Source organism: Ciona robusta, chromosome 9 (genome assembly GCF_009617815.1).
Source record: "Ciona robusta chromosome 9, ASM961781v2".
NCBI lineage: Eukaryota > Metazoa > Chordata > Ascidiacea > Phlebobranchia > Cionidae > Ciona > Ciona robusta.
Genome location: NC_143243.1, coordinates 5419826 through 5443142, shown reverse-complemented (window position 1 = coordinate 5443142; position 23317 = coordinate 5419826). Strand labels below are relative to the sequence as shown.

General features: G+C 39.7%; 3 protein-coding genes across 4 annotated transcripts; all 3 read left to right on the top strand.

The window, feature by feature from the left end:
- Window positions 1–755: 755 nt before the first annotated feature.
- Window positions 756–10905, top strand: LOC149731499 (protocadherin beta-13-like). The gene is made up of 18 exons (XM_089885284.1): window positions 756–4681; window positions 4754–4980; window positions 5238–5418; window positions 5634–5747; window positions 5822–5955; window positions 6075–6286; window positions 6401–6546; window positions 6618–6894; window positions 6979–7156; window positions 7232–7378; window positions 7547–7717; window positions 8098–8271; window positions 8342–8566; window positions 8831–9000; window positions 9149–9245; window positions 9394–9499; window positions 9611–9766; window positions 9861–10905. The coding sequence occupies exons 1-18, from the start codon at window positions 4549–4551 to the stop codon at window positions 10598–10600; spliced, it is 3588 nt and encodes a 1195-aa protein (XP_089741410.1). The 5' UTR covers window positions 756–4548; the 3' UTR covers window positions 10601–10905.
- A 140-nt stretch (window positions 10906–11045) lies between these two features.
- Window positions 11046–14450, top strand: LOC149731498 (4-galactosyl-N-acetylglucosaminide 3-alpha-L-fucosyltransferase FUT6-like). 2 transcript variants are annotated; one of them, XM_089885287.1, is made up of 6 exons: window positions 11046–11201; window positions 11255–11334; window positions 11454–11665; window positions 12121–12321; window positions 12788–12935; window positions 13052–14450. In XM_089885287.1, exons 2-6 carry the CDS (start codon window positions 11278–11280, stop codon window positions 13748–13750), a joined length of 1317 nt encoding a protein of 438 aa, XP_089741413.1. In that variant the 5' UTR covers window positions 11046–11201; window positions 11255–11277; the 3' UTR covers window positions 13751–14450. The 2 variants fall into 2 exon arrangements, with proteins under 2 accessions (XP_089741413.1, XP_089741414.1); XM_089885288.1 differs by lacking the exon at window positions 11255–11334.
- A 215-nt stretch (window positions 14451–14665) lies between these two features.
- LOC149731497 (kelch-like protein 24) lies at window positions 14666–22906 on the top strand. The gene is made up of 11 exons (XM_089885286.1): window positions 14666–15344; window positions 15793–15974; window positions 16422–16580; window positions 16935–17065; window positions 18497–18648; window positions 18911–19170; window positions 19709–19851; window positions 20239–20362; window positions 20998–21106; window positions 21443–21568; window positions 21947–22906. The coding sequence occupies exons 1-11, from the start codon at window positions 15080–15082 to the stop codon at window positions 22114–22116; spliced, it is 1821 nt and encodes a 606-aa protein (XP_089741412.1). The 5' UTR covers window positions 14666–15079; the 3' UTR covers window positions 22117–22906.
- Window positions 22907–23317: the final 411 nt, after the last annotated feature.

Genomic DNA, 23317 nt, shown 5'->3' with positions numbered 1-23317 from the left:
GCAGAGACAAGCGGCGATAATTTTCCGATTCGACGCAGTTACTTCGGTTTTTAAAGACAAAAACTTCACTCCTAGCCAGTCAGTGTTGCTTTTCGAGTTGATTGAAACCATATGTTCCGACGTTCGTTGTTTTCAGGCCTCAGTTTGATTGAGTCGTTACTTCCTTTTACTGAGACCACCAAGCCATTCATTGGTGCTGTTATTGCGAGCACAGCAACTGCGGATTCCCAGAATTCAGGCTGGTGGTTTGAGCGCTTGCTATATTGTATACAGCTGCATACAGCTGCGTACTTTATTACCAGCGACACGTGCGTAGCCGGCATGCTCGATTTGTTTTTATTACAATCAAAGTTTAGAGCGGCTTTCAGTCGAGTAAATTAATTGCAATGGTTCGCTTGCGCTGTGCCAATTAAAAGCCAATTAGAGTAGAAGTAATAGGCAGCTCGGGGCCATTTGTATTCGGCATCAATTGCCGTTTTACATGGATAATTTAAATGTACACGTGCGTTTCGTTTGTTAAAGTAAACTGGTCTTGGTTATGAATCGATTACCGAAATAACAACGCACTAATTTCACCATAAACTGTTGTTCAGACCCGGGCGAACGACATTGCGGCGGAGTTGTGAGTAATTAACCGATGACTAACCGGTAAAAAGTTACGTCGGAAAGCTGGCGCGCAACCTAAGGCTACGAGGTAGCGGAGAAAAGTTTGCCCAATAATTAGGTTTGGTGGTCGGATTATTACGCAATAAACTGTTGTGGTGTTTGCGAACAAGCTTAAGGTGCTGCTCGCTGGCGCTTACGAGGGGGGAATTGCGACTTCGACCGATTAAAAAGTGTTAGCTTACTTTTGAGCCTCGAAGAATGAGGCTCCAACAGCGAGAAAGAAGATTCTTTAATTACCGCAATTATACCACAAGAGCACAGAGAGGTGTCCACTTTCAGAAATGAAGTGACTGCTCGAGTATTGAGACAGCGGTGACAGGCTTTTTTAAGAAGATGCTGGTGTCCATACAGTAAGTGTATTGATCGGTTTGCTATGTTTTGTCGGACCGGACAAGTGGTTAAGTCTTAACAGTGAAGTGCCGATGAGCTAATTGTACAGTACTCTCAGGAGAATCAACAGCCGGTGGTTTGGTATGTTATATTCTATTTCTTACCCACGATGCATATTTCAAATGCTGGAATAATTACGTGGCCAAGAGTCAAGACCCTATGCTCTATTGCAGCGGTTGCAAGAATTTGGCGTGGTGCGCATGGTTTGGCATGTTATACACGCCGCATATGTTGTTCTATGGGAGCGGTTCTATCAGAGAGAAGGAAATCGGGATGCTACGCGTGAAATTTGCGTGCGTTCAAATTACGTTCGCTCTATTACGCCACAATGGATTCTGCGTGGAGGTCGGTCACGCACATTTGTGCTGGTTTGCAATGGACTAAACGCTCTAGATTTTCACCGGCAATTAGACGACGTCACAGACGAGAAATCAGGCCACGCTGACGAAAACTAGTCATATGCGAAGTTCTGCTGGCGTAAAAGCCAGTCAGACGCATAAGCAAAGAAAAGATCAGCAGTGAGCTGAACGTGGCAGATGGCCCGGTTGTATTATGACACCAGTTTCTGGTATGGGAGACGTAGTGTGCATAATCTGAAGCGGCAATAACACTCCAAGTGTATTCAGCCACAAAGACGAGAATTTAATATTTTAAAAGGCAGGTTTTTAATCAAGTGAAGCCGAAGCCGGCAAAGGAGCCATTTCAATCAATTTTAAAATCAAGATAAACCAAATAGGACAGGCTCGCTGCGTCCGCGTGTATATCTCACGTTAGGTCAGTGAAGAACGGGTCAGTGGTCGATCGATACCCAGGGAAGTACGTAGCAGTCGCAGATGGGTCGAAGTGCCGGGAAAATGGGTCCAGATATATCAAATGATTTAATTTGTCGCAGTGGCCGAAACGTTCACATAAGGTCCCACGAGGCCGGTTTGCCAACGATCGTCTACGTTTGGCAACGCAGATCGATTCATATACACATCATCGCGAAGTGTTTATTTAAATAACTACAGCAACATATACGTGTATCGGATATTCGTCGCTGTTTTTGTCGTCGACCATTAAGCTCTTAGCAGGTGACAGGAAGTAGAGAATAATTATCCAAGTAAATCTCTTACCGTTTAATCGGTTTTCGGAGACTAATTATCTACTAGTTAGTGAAAGTATCGCGCATTAATTTCTCGGTTAGAAAGTCGTATCAATGGAGAAATATAAACCCATTTGCATTTAACGCCCGAAACGGGACCATTTGGAATAAGTAGAACAATCTCATGTCATCGGATTGCTTCAGTATTAACCGCTCCTAATCCAACGCATTTTCCCGTTAGCACGTATGTTAGTTGTGACAGAAAGAAATGCGCGTACAGCTACCAAAAAAAACGAGCCAACAGGGTATAGTCGTATTTTAGTTGTTTTTTGACCAATGTATGCAATACTCATGTAAGTTATAGAGTTAAAAGCGGAGATGGTTTATGATTTATTGTTGGGGTTTCCAATCTATTTGTATTGTGCAGATTATACTGCAGTATAGATTACAACCGATGAAAAGCGAGCTATAATATTTGTAGCGCTCTTGACGTTGAGCATTTAATCGTTGTACAGCACCCTTAAGATTGACAAATGATTCGCCGAAATTTTGAGACATCGACCGTTCTGCAATCAGATACAATATGAAGCGGCTATGGTGACAGGTTATACGAATGCGGCTAGGGTGTGGATACGAATTTGATTTTATTGTACTTAGTTATCCGCTATTTATAAATTTTTTGAATGGCAGTTTGAGACTGGGACATTTCCCATATCAATAATTTCGATACCCGTCTTCGTCCGCCAAAGCACGAAAACGAGATGGCTTACGTAGAGCGAAGATCTGAGTTGAGTCAGAGGGATCGTTTCGGTTACAGTTTGGAAATTTCTAGCCAGGGACAAAAGATAGCAAGCCGGCCCCTGCTGCGAGATGCCTATCCCTAATGTGATTTCGTGACGGCTATTAAGCTGATGTATCCTAGATGTTCATTTGGGCGGAATAGGGACGAGGGCATGTGAACGCAAGTTTTGTCATGGCAAATCTTTCGTATGCATGAATGCTCGGCGAGGTCTAGAGGCGCAGTTAAACTCCGACTTCGGTGTCACATTTCGTCTTGGTGTAATCAGCCGTACATATGCCTCGCTTTGTTTCAACCCTGACGCTTTTGTTTAAGTAAAAACCTAATGAGCAAAAACGCGTAAAATAATTTTTAAAAGTTTATAAAAATAGAAATTACATATGCGTCATTAAATGCCACACGTTCCAGTAAACGAGAGAAAACGGATTTAGCCTATGACTCGCCATCTGTTCATTAAGATTAATCAACGGATTGAGTTCACAGACTCCTTGCATCTGGTGGTAAAACACAGCTGGCTACACAGCGTGCCTTCGCAGCCAAGCCATCAAAGGTGTTAACACCTCTAACAATTTCAGAAGCACGTCGTGCGACGTTTTGTGTGATGTTGTTAAGACTGTGGATTGTTTTGAGCTAGTGTTGTACGTCCTGCTTTGTCGTTTAAAGCGCGCCCGTTGCGTGTGAAGTTTGCGGAGACAACAAATTGGGGAAATTTCACGACTGTTCCGCTGCTATGCCTTCTAAAGCATAGTTTTAAAATTCAAGCGCGGTTGAAATAACTGTTTAGGTTTACGCTGCAGAAAGCCACTTGGGTTTAACTAGAAACAGTGAAGCTTGTCGCGAACCGTTGTCACTACCGTGTCGACCCTTTGCGTCGAGGCATGGCAAGGAATCCAACACAAACTTATGGGGTAGCGAGCCCCATAAAACCTTTAAGTACATGTTGTGGGGTGAGGGATTAACACTGACCACGCTCCAGTGGCTGGGCTGAAGAGATTTAAACACAAAACCCCAAAAGTGCTGGCTACCCGCTCGCTTCTGTGTTTTAACTCCCACTTGCAAAGAATCTGCTTCGTTTATACGACACGCGTCACATGATAGATTACTGTCCCAACACTGTTTACCCTATAGAGCAGTAGGGGCTCTTGGTCGCTATTAGGGCGTTTTGATCGTTCTTTAACGCTGTAAGGCTTTGTGCGATTTTGAAGAGATCAAGTATAGAATGGAAGCCAAATCAAATTCTAGATTGGCAATTTTCGTAATCCATTCTGATTGCCTGCGAAGGTCGATTATTCTCCAGAATGTTGTTGGTTCTGGGCGTTCCCCAATCCTTAGGCTATCACTAAGACATAACGAAATCTGTTTCGATTGAAAGGTACGATTGGAGGTCGCCAAGGACACTTTTCAAATTTAATTTCAGCAGCTGTCGATTGGGCATTTACTTGCTTACGGTTGAAAACGCCCATAACGTACTCAGCGATTTATTTCCACTTAACTTAACCAGCCAATTTCAAGCAGAGCCTTATCTCACAAGTAATCAAATATCGAGTTGCGACCTTTTAATGATTTTTCTTTACTGTGCAGATTGCTGTTAGTTAAAATATCGTGAGATATGACGTCTAAGGCGACGTATTCACGGATATACAAAATATGTATAATGCTAAGTGCTGTATTACAAATTGCCATCGCCTCGCCTCCTGAGAAAAGGACGATTAGAATACAGTTTCTTGAAGAACAACCAGAAGGTAAAACTACGACCCTATTATTTACAAACACTACAATGTGAACGAAAACGTAACTGTGTTCCTACATTTCAGCCACCGTGGTATACAACTTAAAAGAAGATTTACTGGCGTCCCAGAGAGAAGGGGTGTACTTCAAAATGCTGAGTCAGTATATGACGTCAGGGGTTGATATAACTGATGACGTCACTGAGTGGGTACAACTGGACGAGAACTCGGGTATTGTGACGGTAAACACACCGGTTGACCGTGAAACAATGTGTGATGCTGATGATACGCAGCCGTGTGTTATTCATGTAAAGGTAAGATCTTAAATATAGTTGCATAAAAAATTGGCATGTATTGTTATGTTAATACATATAAAAAAGAAATGTTTCATATGCCCACCCTTAAGATATAACTTGTGTAAAAATCTACTTGGCAAATAAAGTAAAGCGTATACACAATACCTATATATACTAAATTTAATACACCATTTGCGCATGCTAAAAACTAGCACTTTAGAGTTGAAACCGTAATAAAACATAAAATGCATTACTAACCTATATTTCCATCTTAGATTGCCAGAAAACCTCGTCTTCATTTCCTCATGATCGACTTGGAACTTTTGGTCAAGGATATCAACGACCATGCTCCAATTTTTCCGATCAGTCCTATTATTACAGTCAATGTCAGCGAAGCAGTTCCTATGGGCACCAAAATAAGCTTGGACAAGTACTTGGCAACGGATGACGATGTCGGTAAGTACAACTGGCAGAATATTCTAATTACAGTTTATATACAAAAGTTATACTAAATACCAAGTAGTCAGGTACAAACACTTGCTTCTAAAGTGGTACAAGTGCTGCAAACGTTCCGCCGCGTAAAATGTAAATGTTTGAAAAACGCGTTGTGATTGTGACGTTACAATGCTAGTCAAAATATATTCGATGCTAAACTGTACTATGAATTACAGGTCGCAACAAAGACATCGTATATGTCGCAACCAGCAGCGATAACTTCGGTATCCATCAGTACAAGGACGAAACTGGAGCACCGCATCTTGAACTGGTAGTCGCCGACGAACTTGGTAAATAGACATAACCAATATAAGTCTAGGTATACATAACTTTCGACCTTTTATGTAACATACCTACTTATTAGATCACGAAACGGCTGCAACTGAAGATTTGATAATTACTGCATCGGACAGAGGAACACCGACGTTAAAAAATCATGTAACTTTGCGCATTGGAATACTCGATGCAAACGACAACGCCCCAGCATTTGATAGACCAGTAAGACTTCCATAGACCGTTGTTAATTGTTTAAAACACGTTTAGAATATATAGATAGTGTGTGCTTAAGTTGCCCCGTCTTTCCACCGCTTCAATATTAATTTACCTGGCTTTTTCAGCTTTACACTCTCAACTTGAGAGAGAATCTTCCGCGAGGTGAAATTATAACCAGTGTACAGGCGCATGACGAAGACAGCGGAACGTTCGGGCAAGTTCGTTACTTTGTGCCGGCTTCTGGAAACTCTCAGACCGCGAGAAAATTAATAAGAGTCGATCCTATCACCGGTGACGTTATGCTGAAACAACCCCTTGACAGGGAAAAGCACAACAAGTACGTTTAAGTGGATTAGTATCATACTTGATGTAATTAAGTTTTAACTGGTTTGTGTCACGGTGATGTTAAACTAGGTTGGTGTTTTATAAACCTGGTCATATTTAATCGCAGCATTCGATTCGTGATTGGAGCCAGAGATATGGGAAAAGAGGCCAAGACAGGAAAAACAATGCTGGAAATACGTGTTGCCGATGTAAACGATAATTTCCCGATAATTCACGTGAACATCATCGTCGATTATTCAGTTGGAAACACTGGTAATTTTGCGTTTCATATTCGCAGTCAGAGTATAAAAAGTCCATGATTTTAATTATATTTTTTTGTGCAGCTTATGTGCCGGAGTCTGCTCGAATTGGAACGTACGTCGCTTCAATAAGCGCCAATGACGTGGACATTGGTATAAATGGTGACGTGACAATTGAAACTTCTGTGGAAGGATACGCGGCTGGCAGACCTGCTGATTTCAGCCCAAACGCTGACAGTCTTCAAAGCTACTTTAGCCGGAGCGACGGCGGGATCTTGAGCACCGGTTTCCCGCTGGACAGAGAGGATATCCCGATGTTTGTGGTTCGCATTAGCGCATGTGATCATGGAATGCCTGCAAGGTGTGTAGTGGCTTAATGGCGCTATTTTGCTTGGGTGTCGCGATTTGTTACCAGTGACTAACTCTTGCATAATTTTTCCAATAGGTGTTCGGAACAAAACCTAACTATCATAGTGCTGGACGAAAACGACCATGCACCAGCATTTGTCAATCCTGTAAAAGCACTATCCTTGCGAGAGGACGCTTTGAAAGGAACGCACCTTGTCAAGATGTCAGCCAACGACGCCGACGCGGTGTACTTACCGGCCATGCGCATGTCAAAGGTAAAATAAACCCAAATGACATTACCGCAGTAGGAATATACATCCCGACTGACATTGTATATTTCTACCATTTAGACAAAGGAAAGGAATATAGAGAACTCTACAAATGGAGATATCACGTACGAGCTGCACGGCGGAAAAGGTTGTTTCAGCATCAATCCCCACATCGGGGTCATTACACTCGTTGGTGCACCTGATTACGAAGCTAGGAAACTTTGGAAGGTAGTTATTGGCAATAATAATATACTTTACTATTATTTAAAGTATAGAAACATTAATAAACAGTTTCAAACTCAGACAAACAACTTCTTATCACAAACGAAACACACAAACGTTTTTTCACCGGTGTGGACTTGACGCACGTTACATTTGATTGTTTTTACTTTACAGTTGATTGTCACTGCTAAAGACGGAGGCAATCCTTCGCTCTCAACCAACAGCAGTTTGGACGTCAATGTTCTTGATGTAAACGACAACTCACCTGTGTTTACAATGCCGGCTGTTTCTAACAGCACGTTCGTTGCTACCATTCTGAGCGACAATGTCATCATTAAAATCAATGTGAGTTCTCAATAATCAAATCTGTGACCTTTGTGGGAGGGTGTGGAAAAACGGGATATAATATATGGTGGGGTGAGGGAAGACGGGACATCTTTAACGCGTACTATCCATATATCCTGATCGTAATTCAAACAATTAACAGCGGTCTATGGGAGTCGTGAGGATAAGGTTTTATAATTTTAATTTCTTGAATGTTCTTTGCTGTATACTAGGAAATTGGATAAGAAAATATAATGAGAAGGTGTCCCACTCCCCACCTTTTACAACTTATACCTATTTAATATGATGTGCTTGTTAAAATAAGTGCAGCTAACAGGATATTGACACAGTTTCATACTTTTCGAAAAACACGCGAGGATGATTAAACGTGATTTTTTTAGGCGATCGACTACGATCAAGGCGCCCATTCCGACGTTTGGTATTCCCTGGTTTCCGAGAACGGTGAGAAGCCACCGAAGGACTTCATATTGAACCAGTTATCTGGAGACTTCCGTCTTAACTTCAGCAACCCAAAGATGTCGGAAATGTTGGGCTTACATACCATTGTAGTTAAGGTAAATAGAACCACCAATATTTCCCCATCAATAAATTACAACATAATAAAACCCGACCATTTTTCTTCAGGCACAAGACTTGGGATCACCGCCGCTAAAATCGGAGATCATATTTTACGTAGAGGTTACAGATCTACCGTACGCTCAGTTAATGCGGAACACCCAAAGTCCACAAAACACTCGACCCGTTGCTGGGAACGTTACAATGATTCTGATTGTATCTTTGGGGTCAGCAACCCTCCTGCTGGTAGCTATACTGGCTTGCGTGGTGGTCCGTTGCAAAAGAGAGAATAAGGTACGAATTCTGCGTGATATTGGACACATCAAATACACGTACAGTAGAATATGACATTTTTTCTGTATTTGTTTGTCCCATTTAGTAGTAAACAAGAAACATTTACAAAATTATATAACCGATGCTCTGTATATAACTGTTAATTCTTTAGAACACGATCGTGAAATATGGAATTTGAGTGCTCTCATATTTTTCCGCAATAACTGATGTTAATATAATTTCAATATCTTCATGTATTTAATTAATTTAAACTTCCATGAACAGGAGATTCGCACATACAGCTGCCGGAACGCAGAATCCAAGAAAGGTTGGTACCCAACTCCAACTCACGAAAGTTTGACTGCTGATGTTGTCGTCTCATCGTCGAACCACCTCAATGCTTCAAGAGATTCAAACTTAAACAACCTTCCATGGAGTCCACATTCTGACAAAAGGTAAAAATACCCGAAAAAAACAGAATGCTAAACTAGTACCAAAAAACACCAAAAATCGAAACTGAATGGAAAACTCATGGCACAAGAACTAAAACTGAACGCTAAAATGAAATCATGTATTACTAACCATCGCAATTTCTATTCACAGCGTGATGAATCATCCCCACATTTTAATCAAGAAATCAAACAGTCTTTCCACGCTTTCTCAGAGGACGATCGACAGGAAAATGAATAGTTTTTCCAGGGTAAGTTTAAATCCTGTGTAATGTAACCCATTCACAGAAAACGAAACATTTTTTTGTAAACAGTTTTTTTTTTGTTTATATTGATATTTCTAAATTCTTATTTTTTTATTTCTAAATCATGCATTAATATTAATTTTCGTTTACGCAGAGCGAAGCACGTAAAGCTGCGTTACCACAAATGCCAACTTTGCAAGCCGACGGCGATAGCGGTAAAGGAGAAAGCGACCAAGATTCTGGAAGTTTCGAAGGAAAAGGTGGGTAAAGAAATTCGACAAAACAATTTACATTTGAAATATTTCATTAAAAAGTTTTAAATTAATATTAAGTATTTGATTTAGTTTTCTAATGTTATTTGTTTACTGCAGAAGCTCTGCAACGCGAAACAGCCCAAGGAACGCCCGAGTTGTTGTCGAACAGCATTGTTGTGATGGAAATCCCAGAGGCGGGCAACATGGGACCACTCTGTACGAACATCTGTCGACAGTATGGCCACAGCGATGCATGCTGGATGCACGTACTTGGTAAGACAAAAGCTTTCCAGATTTCTTCTAAATCTAAATGATGAGTTGGAGTATATGTTTTTTTACATGTAATTAACATAACTTGTATCTGCAGACGATCAGACTCACCAAGGATACGGGCAGTACCCTGAACAGAGCAGACCGACTACACCATCCTACGCTTACTACGCCTCTCAGAACGGGAACAGTCCTCGGGGCTTGGAAACTATCAGTGAAACACAGCCCCTGCATTCTGTGCTCGGTAGCGCCACCGACGAACAAGCGGACGATTATATTGACGAGACCAGCCACATGGTGCCGTACCAGTCCTACTACCCAGGCAACAGCCAGAGCCCGGCTATGCACGAACAATACTACCCTGCTACATCCTACACCGTTCCTCGTGGTGGAAGTCACCCCATGCACGCATCCCATGATGCAGCATCGCATATACCTTATCCCCAGCAAAGATACTCGACCACCAACCTAAGCCATTCCGCCTCTGATCTTTTCCATGACGGTATGGTCGGTGCATACCACCTCCACGTCACACCTGGTTCATCATACGGCCGTACGTCACCGTGTAGCCGTGGCAACAGCGATTACGTCACGACGTCTCGCGTAGCCAGTCCTGTCACTGTACATTCTAATGACGCCGCCCTGAAGCGAAGGTCGACTACTTCCCTACATGGTGAACTTTTACATCGCCGTTTCCTAGCTGCCGCGCATCACCCTACGTCACGTGCTGATGACGTACATGTGACGTCACACACGCCAACCTCACAGTACGGCGAGGTGACGATGCAAGAAACGCAGCAAATAATAGACGATATCGACCAGTTGATTGACCACTAACTCCTGTGCATTTATTTCCTTATACCGTTCCATTTAAGATACTCAGAACAATACAGCAACCTATCCAGTCCCAGTAAAAATATACAATGTATATATTAAAACTGGAAGTTCACGCGTTGGGAAACATCCTGTATAATCTGGCTGGTGTAAGCAATCATATTATTAATTTTCGTGTATTTTTATACCAACCTTATGCATTGTACCGAATTATTTTCCACTGTACACCTGATCGTTCAAGCATTGGTTGTCAGGATATGTTTGCGTAATAGAATAACATAACCCACGTTTGCGTGGGAACTATATAAGCATTACGTGAAAAGTGTATTGGACGCATAGGCAAATATCAGCTTCTATATATTACTATGAAACCACATGAATAACGTTTGTTATGCAACCCGCTGCATAAACACGGAAGTATTATGTAATGTACTATCTGGAAACTACCGACCTGCTAAAGAACTGAAGTTAGTACAGTCTTGCGTAGTACTGCAGGCATAAAGCACAAAAAGGCTCCTTTTTCTCACGAGCGTTGTCCAAATTTCGTTTATCAAGCTGATAACCTCAGTTAAGTATACGCATTTGTGTAAACAGAGCAAATAAGGTACGGACTGTTATCGTTGCTCAGTTAGGTAATAATTTTTTTATTGCTTTTAGCTCCTGAATGCACATCGTGTGTAATGAGGGTTTATGGCAGTTACAGTTCAATAAGAGCTCCGACACTAAATTTTCTTGCTGTAAGTGTAGCGCAGCCAAAAACAGATTACGTTGCAAGTTTTATGTAGTTTTGATAAAGAGTAGTTGCAAAGTATTTTATAAACAGTAAAAAATAAATTACGTTTATTTTTCCTTATAGCATTCAATGACTACTCATACTAAACGAGTCACAACCTGGAGCGTACAAGTGCTATGCGCCATCCTCTGTTTTGTTTCGCTGGTTTATTTCTATTGGACTATAGATACCCACCGTAAGCATGTGTATTCCAAATTGTTGTACCAGATAGATAAACAACAGGTTATGGGAATAAACTTTAAATCAAACACCACGTTGTTCCTAGCTTCAAAAATGTAAGTATCAGCGGTTTAGAATTTTGAGTATAGTACTGTGGGGTAAGTTGGGTACTGTTAACATTTTATATGTAATATAGTAGGATGTAGGATGGAAGAAGATGGGACACCTTTAGCACATTTAAAACGGTCTATGGTAGTCGTGAGGATACAGTTTTATATTTCTGTGAATGTACTTTGTTTACTACCAAATGTGACGGGAAAATAGAATGAATAAAAAGGTGTCCCATCTTCCTCAATCCTTCTATACCTGAATATACTGCTACACCATGTTTCCTGATCCTGTTTTGAACAATTACCAACGGTATTTTTGAGTCGCTTGTCTACGGTTATCTATTTCTGTAAATATTATTTGTTTACTTTCAAATAGGATAATATATAGGGTAATAAAACATTTCCTATCTTATTCCACTTTATTTTGTTAAATTTTCTAAATCAGTTGTTTTGTATGGCAGAGACATTGCAACAATTCCTAGACCAATTATCCTGATGTATTATAAGCCGTACGATGGGTTTGCTTTCCCCAAAGTATTAAAAACTGTGGCTGGTCACGAATGCGAAACTACATTTGACCGGTCGAAACTGGATCAGAGCGAAGCTGTTGTTTTTTATTACTCAAGGGTTTTAATAAACGGCGGCCCTGACCCAAAATCGAGGTATGGTAGCGGTTGACTCACAAAATCTTTTTTTTTTTCGGAATTACCGGTGTTTTCGTTCCTTTACAATTAGCATACAAGGTTACTTGGTTATACTATTCCAGTATGCTGAGAAAAGGCGGCCCTGGCCCCATATCAAGGTATGGAAGCGATAGTCTCTAAAAATCTTTTGCTGCAACAATAACAGTGTTTTCGTTGTAAACGCGACTTTAAGACGTCGTATTTCCACGTGAAACAATAATGTTTCGACACGCCGAAGAAATGATGAGATTTGTTTTCCGGGGACTGTTTTGAAGTAATCTCCCGAGATTAAACCAAAAAAGTTGTGTCATGGGATACTGAAGTACTACTAGATGGTAATATACTTGTGTAGCTGTATCCACTAAGCACACGGGTGAAAGTTTTATAGAAACTAAAATAACAAAGCTCGTATAACACGAGCTAACATGACTTATTTGCGTTGCAGAAAACGAAATCAAAAGTATGTTTACTTTGACCTGGAGCCGACATGGGCCCTCCAAGGAATGAATTATTCAATTGGCGAAAACGGATTTTTTAACTGGACCATGTCGTACAAAAGAACGTCTAGCATATATTTTCCATATGGGAGCATAGTGAGTATTATACAATGGAGATTAAATATTCTTTTTAAAGTGGTTTGATATATAACACAATTATTTGACTGACCGGTGTTGACACGGCTTTTCAATTTACTATTTACATTACAAAGGATCGAATATTTGGCGAGGGCGACCAGAGACAATATTACGGCGACCACGTCGTGAGACAGCTAATGAAAAGAAAGAGAAACGATGTCCACGCTACATGGGTTGTGAGTAATTGTGCAGGACACGCAGGACCGACGCTGAGAAAACAGTACGCCGAAAGCTTGGAGAAACACGGATTAAAGCTGGATAAACGGGGAAGATGTTACGGAAATTTTGTTCCGCCTAGGGGGACGGGTGCGTTCCAAGATTTTATTTCAAAATACAGGTTCTATTTGTCTTTTGAAAGTGGTTACCACTGTCACGACTATATCACTGAAAAGCTGTGGGTAAATGCCTTGGCCAGTGGTGCCGTTCCTGTTGTGTGGGGTGCACCAAAAGCGGACGTTGAAGCGGTCACGCCACCGAAATCATTTATTCACGTTGACGACTTTAAAAACGCAAAAGAACTCGCGGAATATTTAAACTATTTGTCCGCTAACGATACAGCGTATTTAGAGTATTTGCAGTGGCGCAAAAAAACGCTCCAGAGCGCTACCATACGGAAAGACTACGATTTTTATGAAATGTGCAATCGCCTGTGGAGCATGCGCGAGGACGATAGCATCATAAATACTGTTCCGTCAATAAATGACTGGTTTTTGGGCGAGGAAACCCCAGAATGCTTATCTCCAGTAGAACACGGAGCAGAAGACATTATATAAGTTTAAATACCGAAAAAAATGCATTACATCTATCTTTGTGAAGTTCATTGTAAAGTTAAATTAGTATTATGTAGTCTTACTATGTATGCATGTTGGTTTTTCGATGTTCGAAAAACAATTTTTACAGCACCCATGCACTTTATGTTGGTAACTTTTCCATAGTTGTGCCAGCAAAGTAAACCAATATCGAATGCCTCTTTTTTTAATTTCGTTTTATTCAAACAGTGTTTCGAGCATACAGTAAAACATTCATAGTATAGTTTTGTGCATTGCAATGGAATGCTTTCGTCCATAATACTCCATACTTTCTTCTCGAGATTTTAACTCTTATAAACAACGGTCTTTTAGAGTCGTGATGAAACGGTTATAAAATTATGTAAATATTCTTTATTTGCCATCAAATGGGACAAGAAAGTAGAATGAAAAGATGTACCATCTTACCACAACCTAATACATAATACAAGTAACGTGTCTCACGTCTCACCAAGTCGTTAAAATCGGAATCGCCTATTCTTATCTGTGCCGCGGGCGTCTTCGCGGTCACGTGACGAGCGTGGACGGGCAAAAACAGAGCCGCAAACCTTTCTCACTTCGAGTGACGTAAGCTAGTGGTGTGTTGTGACTGTACGAGCTGCATCTGTCTTATATATTTTCGCCAGTGATGTTTATATCAAAGAGAATAAAGTTTATTTAAAAATTATAGACCTGAAAATTAAGGTTATAAAGTGTGGCGTCAGCTTAATAAAACTTGTTTACGCTCTTTTTAAGCCAGCCCAAGGCATTACCAGCAATGCTCTACTGGGAATACAAGCAGCAATAAATGCGATTTTAAATAGTGGTTATACTGTACACTAGTCTTAGTTTTATAACGATGTTATCGCTTTTCTGTGTATGAGAAAAGTACCTTTTAACAATAATAACTTTTTGCATTCAGATTCGACAGCTAAAATAAGCGTATAGGGTTACTTGACTATATTACTATCTGTGACCCAATTCTGTCGTTTATAGGCTAGTTTATCATCGAACAGTGAACGTTGTTTCAAATTGTCAGCTGATCGCATACAGTTACGTATTGATCACGGTCACGTGTATTCTTTGTCTGCGTGTGTACTAAAGCGTGACCGTTGCGCCATAACGGAACATAACAAAGAAGACGCCAGCACGTGAGGTTCTCAGCAAAAACATTGAACTAGACAACAGCTGAGGTGTACGGGCAATAAAAACCTGTCTTGCATCAGCACCTGAGCTGCGGATTCAGCGAAAAAAGTTTAAGTTGCACCAGTGCAAAGATTATAACGGACGTTCGTGCATGCGACTATTCATACTGTTATGCCGTTGAGGCTGCGAAGACCCAGTTCCCAAATGAGTGTTAACCCGCCAGTGGTAAAGAAAGCCGCCATGGAGGCAGAAGAAGACTTAGAACCGACCGAATTCAGTCGGGCCTCCTCTGAAGTTTATGATTTTGAAGATCCAAAGCATCCCTTGGAAGTATTAACGTGTTTTAACCATCTTCGAGAAAAAGGATTATTCACGGATGTTATTCTATCCGCTGGAAGCCGAGAGTTCCCCTGTCATCGAGCTATTTTGGTCGCAGGTACAAATTCTTCATTTTGTTTAAAATTTAAACGCAAAAGCTTCAATACAAGCTATAACCCAAACCACTTTTGCGTGAAAAAATAAATTTAATCAATTTTGAACCTAAAGTGATATGTCGTTTACCGTGTAAGCTAAACCGCGATACTTTTTTCATACTGTTTTCGTAACCGACCAAACATCGGCGCCTAATGCTTCTTTTAATATATCTTTATATTTAGTAGGGTGGGGAAGACTATACACCTTAAGAATATATTATTCAAATATCCTGATCGTGTTTTAAAAAAGTAACAACGATTTATGCGAGTAGTAAGGATAAGATTTTTTTAATGCCTAGCTCTTTTTTGTTTACCACCAAATGGGACGAGATAATAGAATGAAAAGGTGTTCCATCTTTCCCCAACCCTACTATAACTTAATGTATATTTCTAAATATCTTAATATTCCAGGCAGCAAGTATTTCCGCGCCATGTTCTGCAACGACCATCGTGAGTCGCGGGAAATGTTGGTCCAGATAAACGGTATGCAGCCACAAATAATGGACCTGCTACTCGACTACCTCTACACATCAAAAGCTGCCATCAACGCTGACAACGTACAATTGTTGTTGGAGGCAGCTAATTTGTTTCAGGTGGGTTTTTTTATGTAGCAAATGAAAAAAAAAAACGTTTATATGAAAATGGTCAAATGTGCTTGACTCTACATTTGCCACATACCATCAAGAACCACAAACCAATATGCGAGGTTTAATTAGATATATAAAAAAAAAATACGACGAAAGTCACATCCAGCAGTTAACTTTCGCCAAAGGCATGTTTCGTATTCCCGTTATTGTAACTGTAACAGCAAGATACCACTATACCAGACTTAAATGCTTGCCGATTTTTAGAAACTTCTGGTTATTATTTAAAAAACAGTGTTCGTCTTTTGTATTTCGATACTTGGTTAGCCTTTACGGCAGAAGAAACATTGGGTTTTAAAAAAATCGAAATTAATTTTAGCCCGAGAGCCATTTTTTAAAAAGATAACAAGTTATTTATAAAAAAATTAAAATTTACATACTTTTTTTTCAACTTAGATCCTTCCTCTTGGAGAAGCTTGTACTCGTTTCCTGGAAGCTCAACTTGATCCCTGTAACTGCATCGGGATGCGGGAGTTTGCGGAGGCTCATGCTCTCTCTACTCTCTTCACCACCGCCTCCGAAATGATCATGGAGAAATTCGCCGACGTTGTCGTTGTAAGTGCTGATAGTATTGAGTGGGAAATGGTTTATAGCTATTCAGTTTTGACATTCTGTTCTACGTCGATGAGGTCCCGCAGCGAGGCATGCCACGGGACACTGGGTTTATGCCACTATAGGATTGGCCCATTACCAAAGTGTGACATTGCACAATCTACTATGTATATATATGAGCCTTTTACCTACGTTTTGCCTATGTTTAAAGTCTAGTAAAAGTTTGATAGGCAGTTAAACATACTTCGCAAACTGATTCTATAAAATTGTTAACTGTAACGTTGGTCGTGTACCTAAACCTATTATAAACACGAAGTATTTATTAAACTTAAACTTCCCAAACTTTATTTCTCCCAGCACGAAGAGTTCTTGGAGCTACCAAAGTCTCGAGTCATTGATTATATCAGCGATGACGACATCAAAGTGACGCGTGAGGAGATTGTATATGAAGCGGTGAAACGTTGGGTGGGACATGACGCTGTTACGAGGTTTGTGGTTTGAACTTGAACGACGCCTTACGTGCCCAACAGGTTTATTTTAAAGCGATTTAGAATCGAGGAGAAATTAACGCTGAAGGTATACCGAATTACTAATAAAACGGAAATTCCTGTGTTGTATAAAGCGCACGAAATTGAACACTAGGGTATTAACAATTACGAAATATCATCTTAATACAGGTATACGTGTAAGCTGGCAAAATTGTATCATATACGATATAAAGCATAGTCTAAAAAACAATTTTATTTCGTTTAAAACTTATAATAGTGTATATAGTACAGACTACAGCAGACCAGTATATAGTAGGGTGGAAGAAGACGGGACACATTTAGCACATAGGTCTAATTATTCTGTGTTTTAAACAATTAACAACGGTCTATGGTCGTGAAGATAAAGTTTTATAATTCATTGAATGTGTTTTGTTTACTACAAAATGGGACGAAAAAATAGGATGGAAATGTGTCTCATCTACCCCCGCCCTCATATATATATGCACTTTTCACGCCCAACCACTTATTCTATAGAGTGGTTCAACTTTTGAAATAGATTCGGATTAAAATCTTTCGTGCTTACATCGTTAAATCTGAAATACTAGACCGATTAGTTTGATTTATACTTTATCATTCAAACACAAACGAAATGCCTCGACAGATTTAATACGCTCTTGTTGAAATTTTATGAGGCCCGAGGCGTTGTATGCAACACTGTCAAGGCGTTAACTTATACCTGCGTATCTCTCAACGTTCTTAATTATGAACAAATTTATTCAAATATGGTGACAACCTTATTGTTCATGAATTATTCAGTGGGTACTTATTTTACTGCAGTTTACATACGTGGGTTAGTTATATAGTAGGGTGGGGGGAAATTGGACACCTTTAGCACACATAAAAATCAAAATATCTTGTTCGTGTTTTAAACAATTAACAGCGGTCTATGGGTCGTGAGGATACTTATTCATAGTTCTAGGATTGTTCTTTGTTTACTACCAAATGGGACGAGAAAATAGAATGAAAAGCATCTTCTCCCAACGTACTATACGTTTAGAAACTCGACATCGAATTTCATTAAGCTAAATTTTAAAAACAGCTAAATTTAAAAAAATAACACGAACGGCCAGTGTATACGGTTTAAGTAATGTGGGAGAAGGCGGGACACCTTTTTCATTTGGTGGGACAAAAAAAAACACATTTAAAGAATTATGAAACCGTATTCTCACGACTCATATAAACCGAGGTTAATTATATTATGTGCTAAAGGTGTCCGATCTTACCCCACAGTACTAAAACATTACTCTTGAAATAGCCGCAAATCATTTATATGTAAATTCCGTATTTCTGTTTCTTTAACAAGAACAAACAACGTATTGTTGGCTATTATCCGAATCGTACGAAATATAATGTGTTCTCGTTAACATGTAGATCTGGGGATTTTGCTGAGATGTTATCATACGTTAGACTTCCTCTTATTCATCCAAGTTACTTCGTAAACACGATCGAATGCGATGAACAGGTGTTTTCCAATCCAGCATGTCAATCTATTCTTCAGGAGACAAGGAAGTATCACATTTTAGGTTCGGGTCTATTTTTTGAATTGTATCTTTTTCGGGTCCATTTTTTGAATTGTATGTAAAACAGCTTTGAACTGCCAATTTCGCTGTTTGATAAAATATTGGTATGTATTTTTTATTTATACATGCTTTAGCAAAGCTTCATAGCCGTTTTTACGCATCTTTAAAACAAAGAACATTCGCCATGCATTGACAGTAATGAATATAACATGACATTTTACCAACACTGTACCAAATCGCATCAATAATTAAGCACACATCCCAGGCAACGAGATCAACAGTGAACGAACGCGGCCAAGACGTTCAACTGGTTGCAGCGCCGCTGTTGTGATCGTGGGCGGGTGTGATCGTGTGGGCGGTTACAACATGCCTTATGTTGAAGCGTTTGACCCAGTAACCGGGCAATGGAACTCCCTTGCAAAGTTGCCAGCCTTTACCAAGTCTGAGTACGCTGTGGCCTCGTTCAAAAACAGCATCATAGTTAGCGGCGGAAGAATTCACTCAAGGGACGTGTGGCTATATCAGGTATATTTAAAGCTGGACACACAAGCCTGTTCTCCCATAGCCTATATATATATATATATATAGTAGGGTGGTGGATGATAGGACACCTTTAGCTCATATTATCTAAATACTTGATCGTGTTTTGAACAATTAACAGCGGTCTATGGAAGTCGTGGGGATTCAGTTTTATAATTCTTTGCATTTTCTTTGTTTACTATCAAATAAGCCGAGAAAATTGAATCAAAAGGTGTCCCATCTTCCCCTACCCTACTTATATACAGTAAATTAAATTAATTACTCTATACATACGGTTCTACCCCTTATGCCAGTATCAATATTTACTATCAATGTATTGGAATAACAATAGCCAAAGAAGAACTGAATGGATATTACAGGTCGCATGGTCTTTACATAGATTCCCATATCCGCTATAGAAATAAAGCAGCATTGTTATGACACCTGGCCTTGGGTTAATAGTGATAATTCAAGCTCTGTCGGTGTAGCCAAATGCCTGAAACGTAGTATTAATGGTAACGCCTTGAATTGATTGCTTTTCCAGTCTCATCTGGACAACTGGGTAAAGATTGCACCGCTGTGTAAAGGCAGATGGCGACATCGTATGCTTACTATGGGCGGTCATGTATATTGCGTTGGAGGTTATGATGGGAAGAACAGACTTCGTAGTGTTGAGAGATACGACAGGTAATCAATGCACTTAAACTTTTTTCCTTTGATATGTTATTTTTGAAGGCCAAAAGCTGCAGATATAATCTTCTATATGCAAAATCAATAGGAAAAATATAATATTTCAGGAAAGCTCATATACTGCTCCTATTTGTGTGGGTGGAATTTCTTAGAACTTAAAGTTAACTCATTTCTCCGAACAGCCGCCCTCGCTTTATTGCAATGGTAAAATATACAATGTAAGGTATATGCCCACGCAAACATGCATATTTTTATATAGTATACCATGTTCAAAATGCGTGGGCCAAACAGCCCACGAAAATGTTTTTCTTTATTTTCTTGTCACATCAAAATAGAAAAATTAACACGTTAGATATATATTTAATAAGGCGTCGTTTTTCTCAGCTTTTCCAATACATGGGTGGAAGTGGCACCGCTTCTACACTCCGTTAGTTCATGTGGATTGGCGACTTGTCATGGGAAGTTATACGTGGTCGGGGGAGGCGACGAAGAAAACTGCTTTAATAAGGTAAAAACCGAAAAGGGCGGCGTAAAATAGTCTTTCCAATATAAATTGTTTAGTTAACTTGTGTATACAGTAGTCTGGGGTAAGATGGGATTCCATTAACATCTAAAGCCCGTATTTACCTTTTTGAAAAATTAACAACGCTCTTACAGAGTTGCTTGGCTACGGTTACATAACAAATATTCTTTGTTTACGACCAAACTGGGACAAGAACATAGAATGAAAACATTTCCCATCTCACCGCACCCCTATAACCTAAGATTAAAAGACGTAATCGACTTCGTTGCAGATTTAGTTAACCCTGGGGCCATGACCTATGCCATATACTAGCGTTTAAAGCGATTTCGCTGATCGGTTTAATGTCATCCGTATACGTCGCTTATTTCTGAACCGGCGAAAAGTTTAAGACAGCTGTCTCGTCTGTCCTATCGCATCCATGGGCTGTGACGTCACAAATCGCCAACTAGGCGTAATGAATACAGGCCAAGGAAAGGGCACGCTGTCAGGGCGGTTTATTCAGTTTAAAATAGTCGATACAACACTTTTCGGCGGACGTAAATAACACAGCGTTCCAAACGGTGTGTGTCCGATTTAGGCACACACGTAATTATCAATACATTTGGGACTTCTGTTTTCAGTTGCACTGCTACAACCCGGAATCAGATCAATGGATCTTGAGGTCACCAATGCCATCCATGCAGAAAACATTATCTTGCGCGACAATTAACGGGAAGATCTACATTATCGGTAAGTACACTGTGTTAATAACACAATGGATGGCCACTAATAACTAAAAAATTATTTTACAAAAGAGCCTGTAAAACACGATTGAAACGTAGACGCTTTTAAGAAAGCAAGGATAACATATATGCTATAAAATAAAGAGAAAGTATAGATAAGAAACGTACATACTATGATGAAAAGTTGTTAAGAGCTACAGCTTATGAGAAGCATGGCTGCATAATGTATACTGTTTGTTTTGACACGACTTACGATTTGTATTTTGTGTTATAGTTGTTTGGTATGGAATATGCTTTTTTAAGCGTGCGCAACTTTATTTGTAAACTTATCATCTTCTTTAAGCTGGCAGCGAAAAAAACATCTACAGCTATGACCCGCTTACTGATAACTGGGACACGAGACAAATCACTGAGGATAAACTTGAAAGCTGTGGGATGACCGTGTGTGGGGGCAAACTGTACATCACCGGTAATTTAAGTTTTTCCTATATTAATATTTCGATATATATAAGTACTGTGGGATATGGGATACCGTAAGTACCTAATCCTATATTTCCTAATCCTGCTTTGTATAATTTACAAAGCTATTTTATAGTCGTGAGTCCACGATTACATAATTATGCAAAAAAAGTCTTTGTTTACTACCAAATGGGAAGAGAAGGAGAATGAGTAACCCGTCCTAACCTAACCCATCCTACTATTACATTCTATGTAGGTGAGGTCCCGCAGCGTGGCACGCCATGAGTCTTAGGATTTAGGCCAGGATTGTCCCATTACCCTAACCCGTCCTACTATACATTGCTACCGTGTTACATTTCCTTATAATAGCTTTCACTTATACATTTAGGTGGCCGAGGTGACGGCGTCGAGGCATCGGATCAAGTTTACGGATATGACGTCAGGTCAGGTGATATGTGTCACGTGTCAAGCATTCCGAGACCATCATGCTTTCACGGGTGCGTGACGATTCACAGGTTTGGCCCCCTTGGAGAAAAATCCCAGAACTCGGGGAAGTGAAAAGTTTTATCAGCAATGTAGTCCAGCATAGCGTGCCGTATGTCCGTATTTTGCACTTGTGTCTTGCCTTTTCGTATGTTGCTAATGGTCGCTGGGTGCACAGACCAAACCAGTAACATTATTATCAAGCTAATAATATAACTACTGTGGGGGAAGATAGGACACCTATAGCATAGAAAATCCAAACATCCTGATCGTGTTTTAAACAATTAACAACGGTCTATTTGAGTCATGAAGATATGATTTCATAATTCTTTAAATTTTGTTTGTTTACTACCAAATGGGACGAGAAATAGAACAAAAATGTGTCCTGTCTTCCTCCACCCTACTATACTATGTTTTGTTGGCTGAGCTTCTGTTCAGGTTGAAATTAATTTCATGGTTTTCGTTCTATTCTATATGCGCGCCCTTTGTCTCGCATCCTGGGATTTATGTTGAAATTTACTAATTAGCGTTTGTGTCATATGCAGTAACGATCGTAAATTTTATACATTGCCAAACAAATTTCGTTGCGGCTATTCATTTTTTATTTTTAACTGGAATGTCTGCGCATTTTTGCTTATGTTAATTTGAACGGCATAATAACTATATAGTCACTTTTATTAATTAAAATCCTTTAGAAGACTGTCAAATATAGGATCATTTACCGGCGCTATTTTTTTAATAAAGACTATATAGTACACTTGTTTCTATACGTACTTGTTACTGGTTTAAACTTCGCTTTATTTATTAGCAAATTTGTGCATGTCAATATTTTTATCTATAATTGTTAATAAACTTACTCAAACTACACCGGCTTATATACACTTAAACGTTTCGGATAAAGTCATACCAAAAGCCTTTAATTTACACAATCTAAACAAAAATACGCAGCAGGCAAAACCAAGTTATGGGCAACACCGGTTTAAGTAATGCAGCGTTGAAAAGCATGTACATTTTTTATCTGAAATTGGCGTAAAACAAGAAAATAATAATTGAAAACGTTTGTATACAAACAGGTTGATCAAACTGTACCGGCGTGTATCCTTCAGGGAAACATGGTAGAGTAATTAAATAACTCCAATTCAGTAATCGGACAATTTTAACTGAAGGGCGAAGTAAAATCGCGAATCATTGTGAACTTAGTTTGTTACGTCACAATGTTATACTGACGGCAAAATCAGGCGCTCCAATCCTTAAAGCTAATTGGACAGATTACTCA

Coding starts and splice junctions, on each gene's coding strand:
- LOC149731499 (XM_089885284.1), top strand. CDS start 4,549: ATGACGTCTAAGGCGACGTATTCACGGATATACAAAATATGTATAATG. Junction 4,981..5,237: donor CGTGTGTTATTCATGTAAAG/GTAAGATCTTAA, acceptor TTTCCATCTTAG/ATTGCCAGAAAACCTCGTCT. Junction 9,246..9,393: donor AAATGAATAGTTTTTCCAGG/GTAAGTTTAAAT, acceptor TCGTTTACGCAG/AGCGAAGCACGTAAAGCTGC.
- LOC149731498 (XM_089885287.1), top strand. CDS start 11,278: ATGAGGGTTTATGGCAGTTACAGTTCAATAAGAGCTCCGACACTAAAT. Junction 11,335..11,453: donor CGACACTAAATTTTCTTGCT/GTAAGTGTAGCG, acceptor TTTTCCTTATAG/CATTCAATGACTACTCATAC. Junction 12,322..12,787: donor GGCCCTGACCCAAAATCGAG/GTATGGTAGCGG, acceptor TTTGCGTTGCAG/AAAACGAAATCAAAAGTATG.
- LOC149731497 (XM_089885286.1), top strand. CDS start 15,080: ATGCCGTTGAGGCTGCGAAGACCCAGTTCCCAAATGAGTGTTAACCCG. Junction 15,345..15,792: donor TCGAGCTATTTTGGTCGCAG/GTACAAATTCTT, acceptor TTAATATTCCAG/GCAGCAAGTATTTCCGCGCC. Junction 21,569..21,946: donor GGGCAAACTGTACATCACCG/GTAATTTAAGTT, acceptor TTATACATTTAG/GTGGCCGAGGTGACGGCGTC.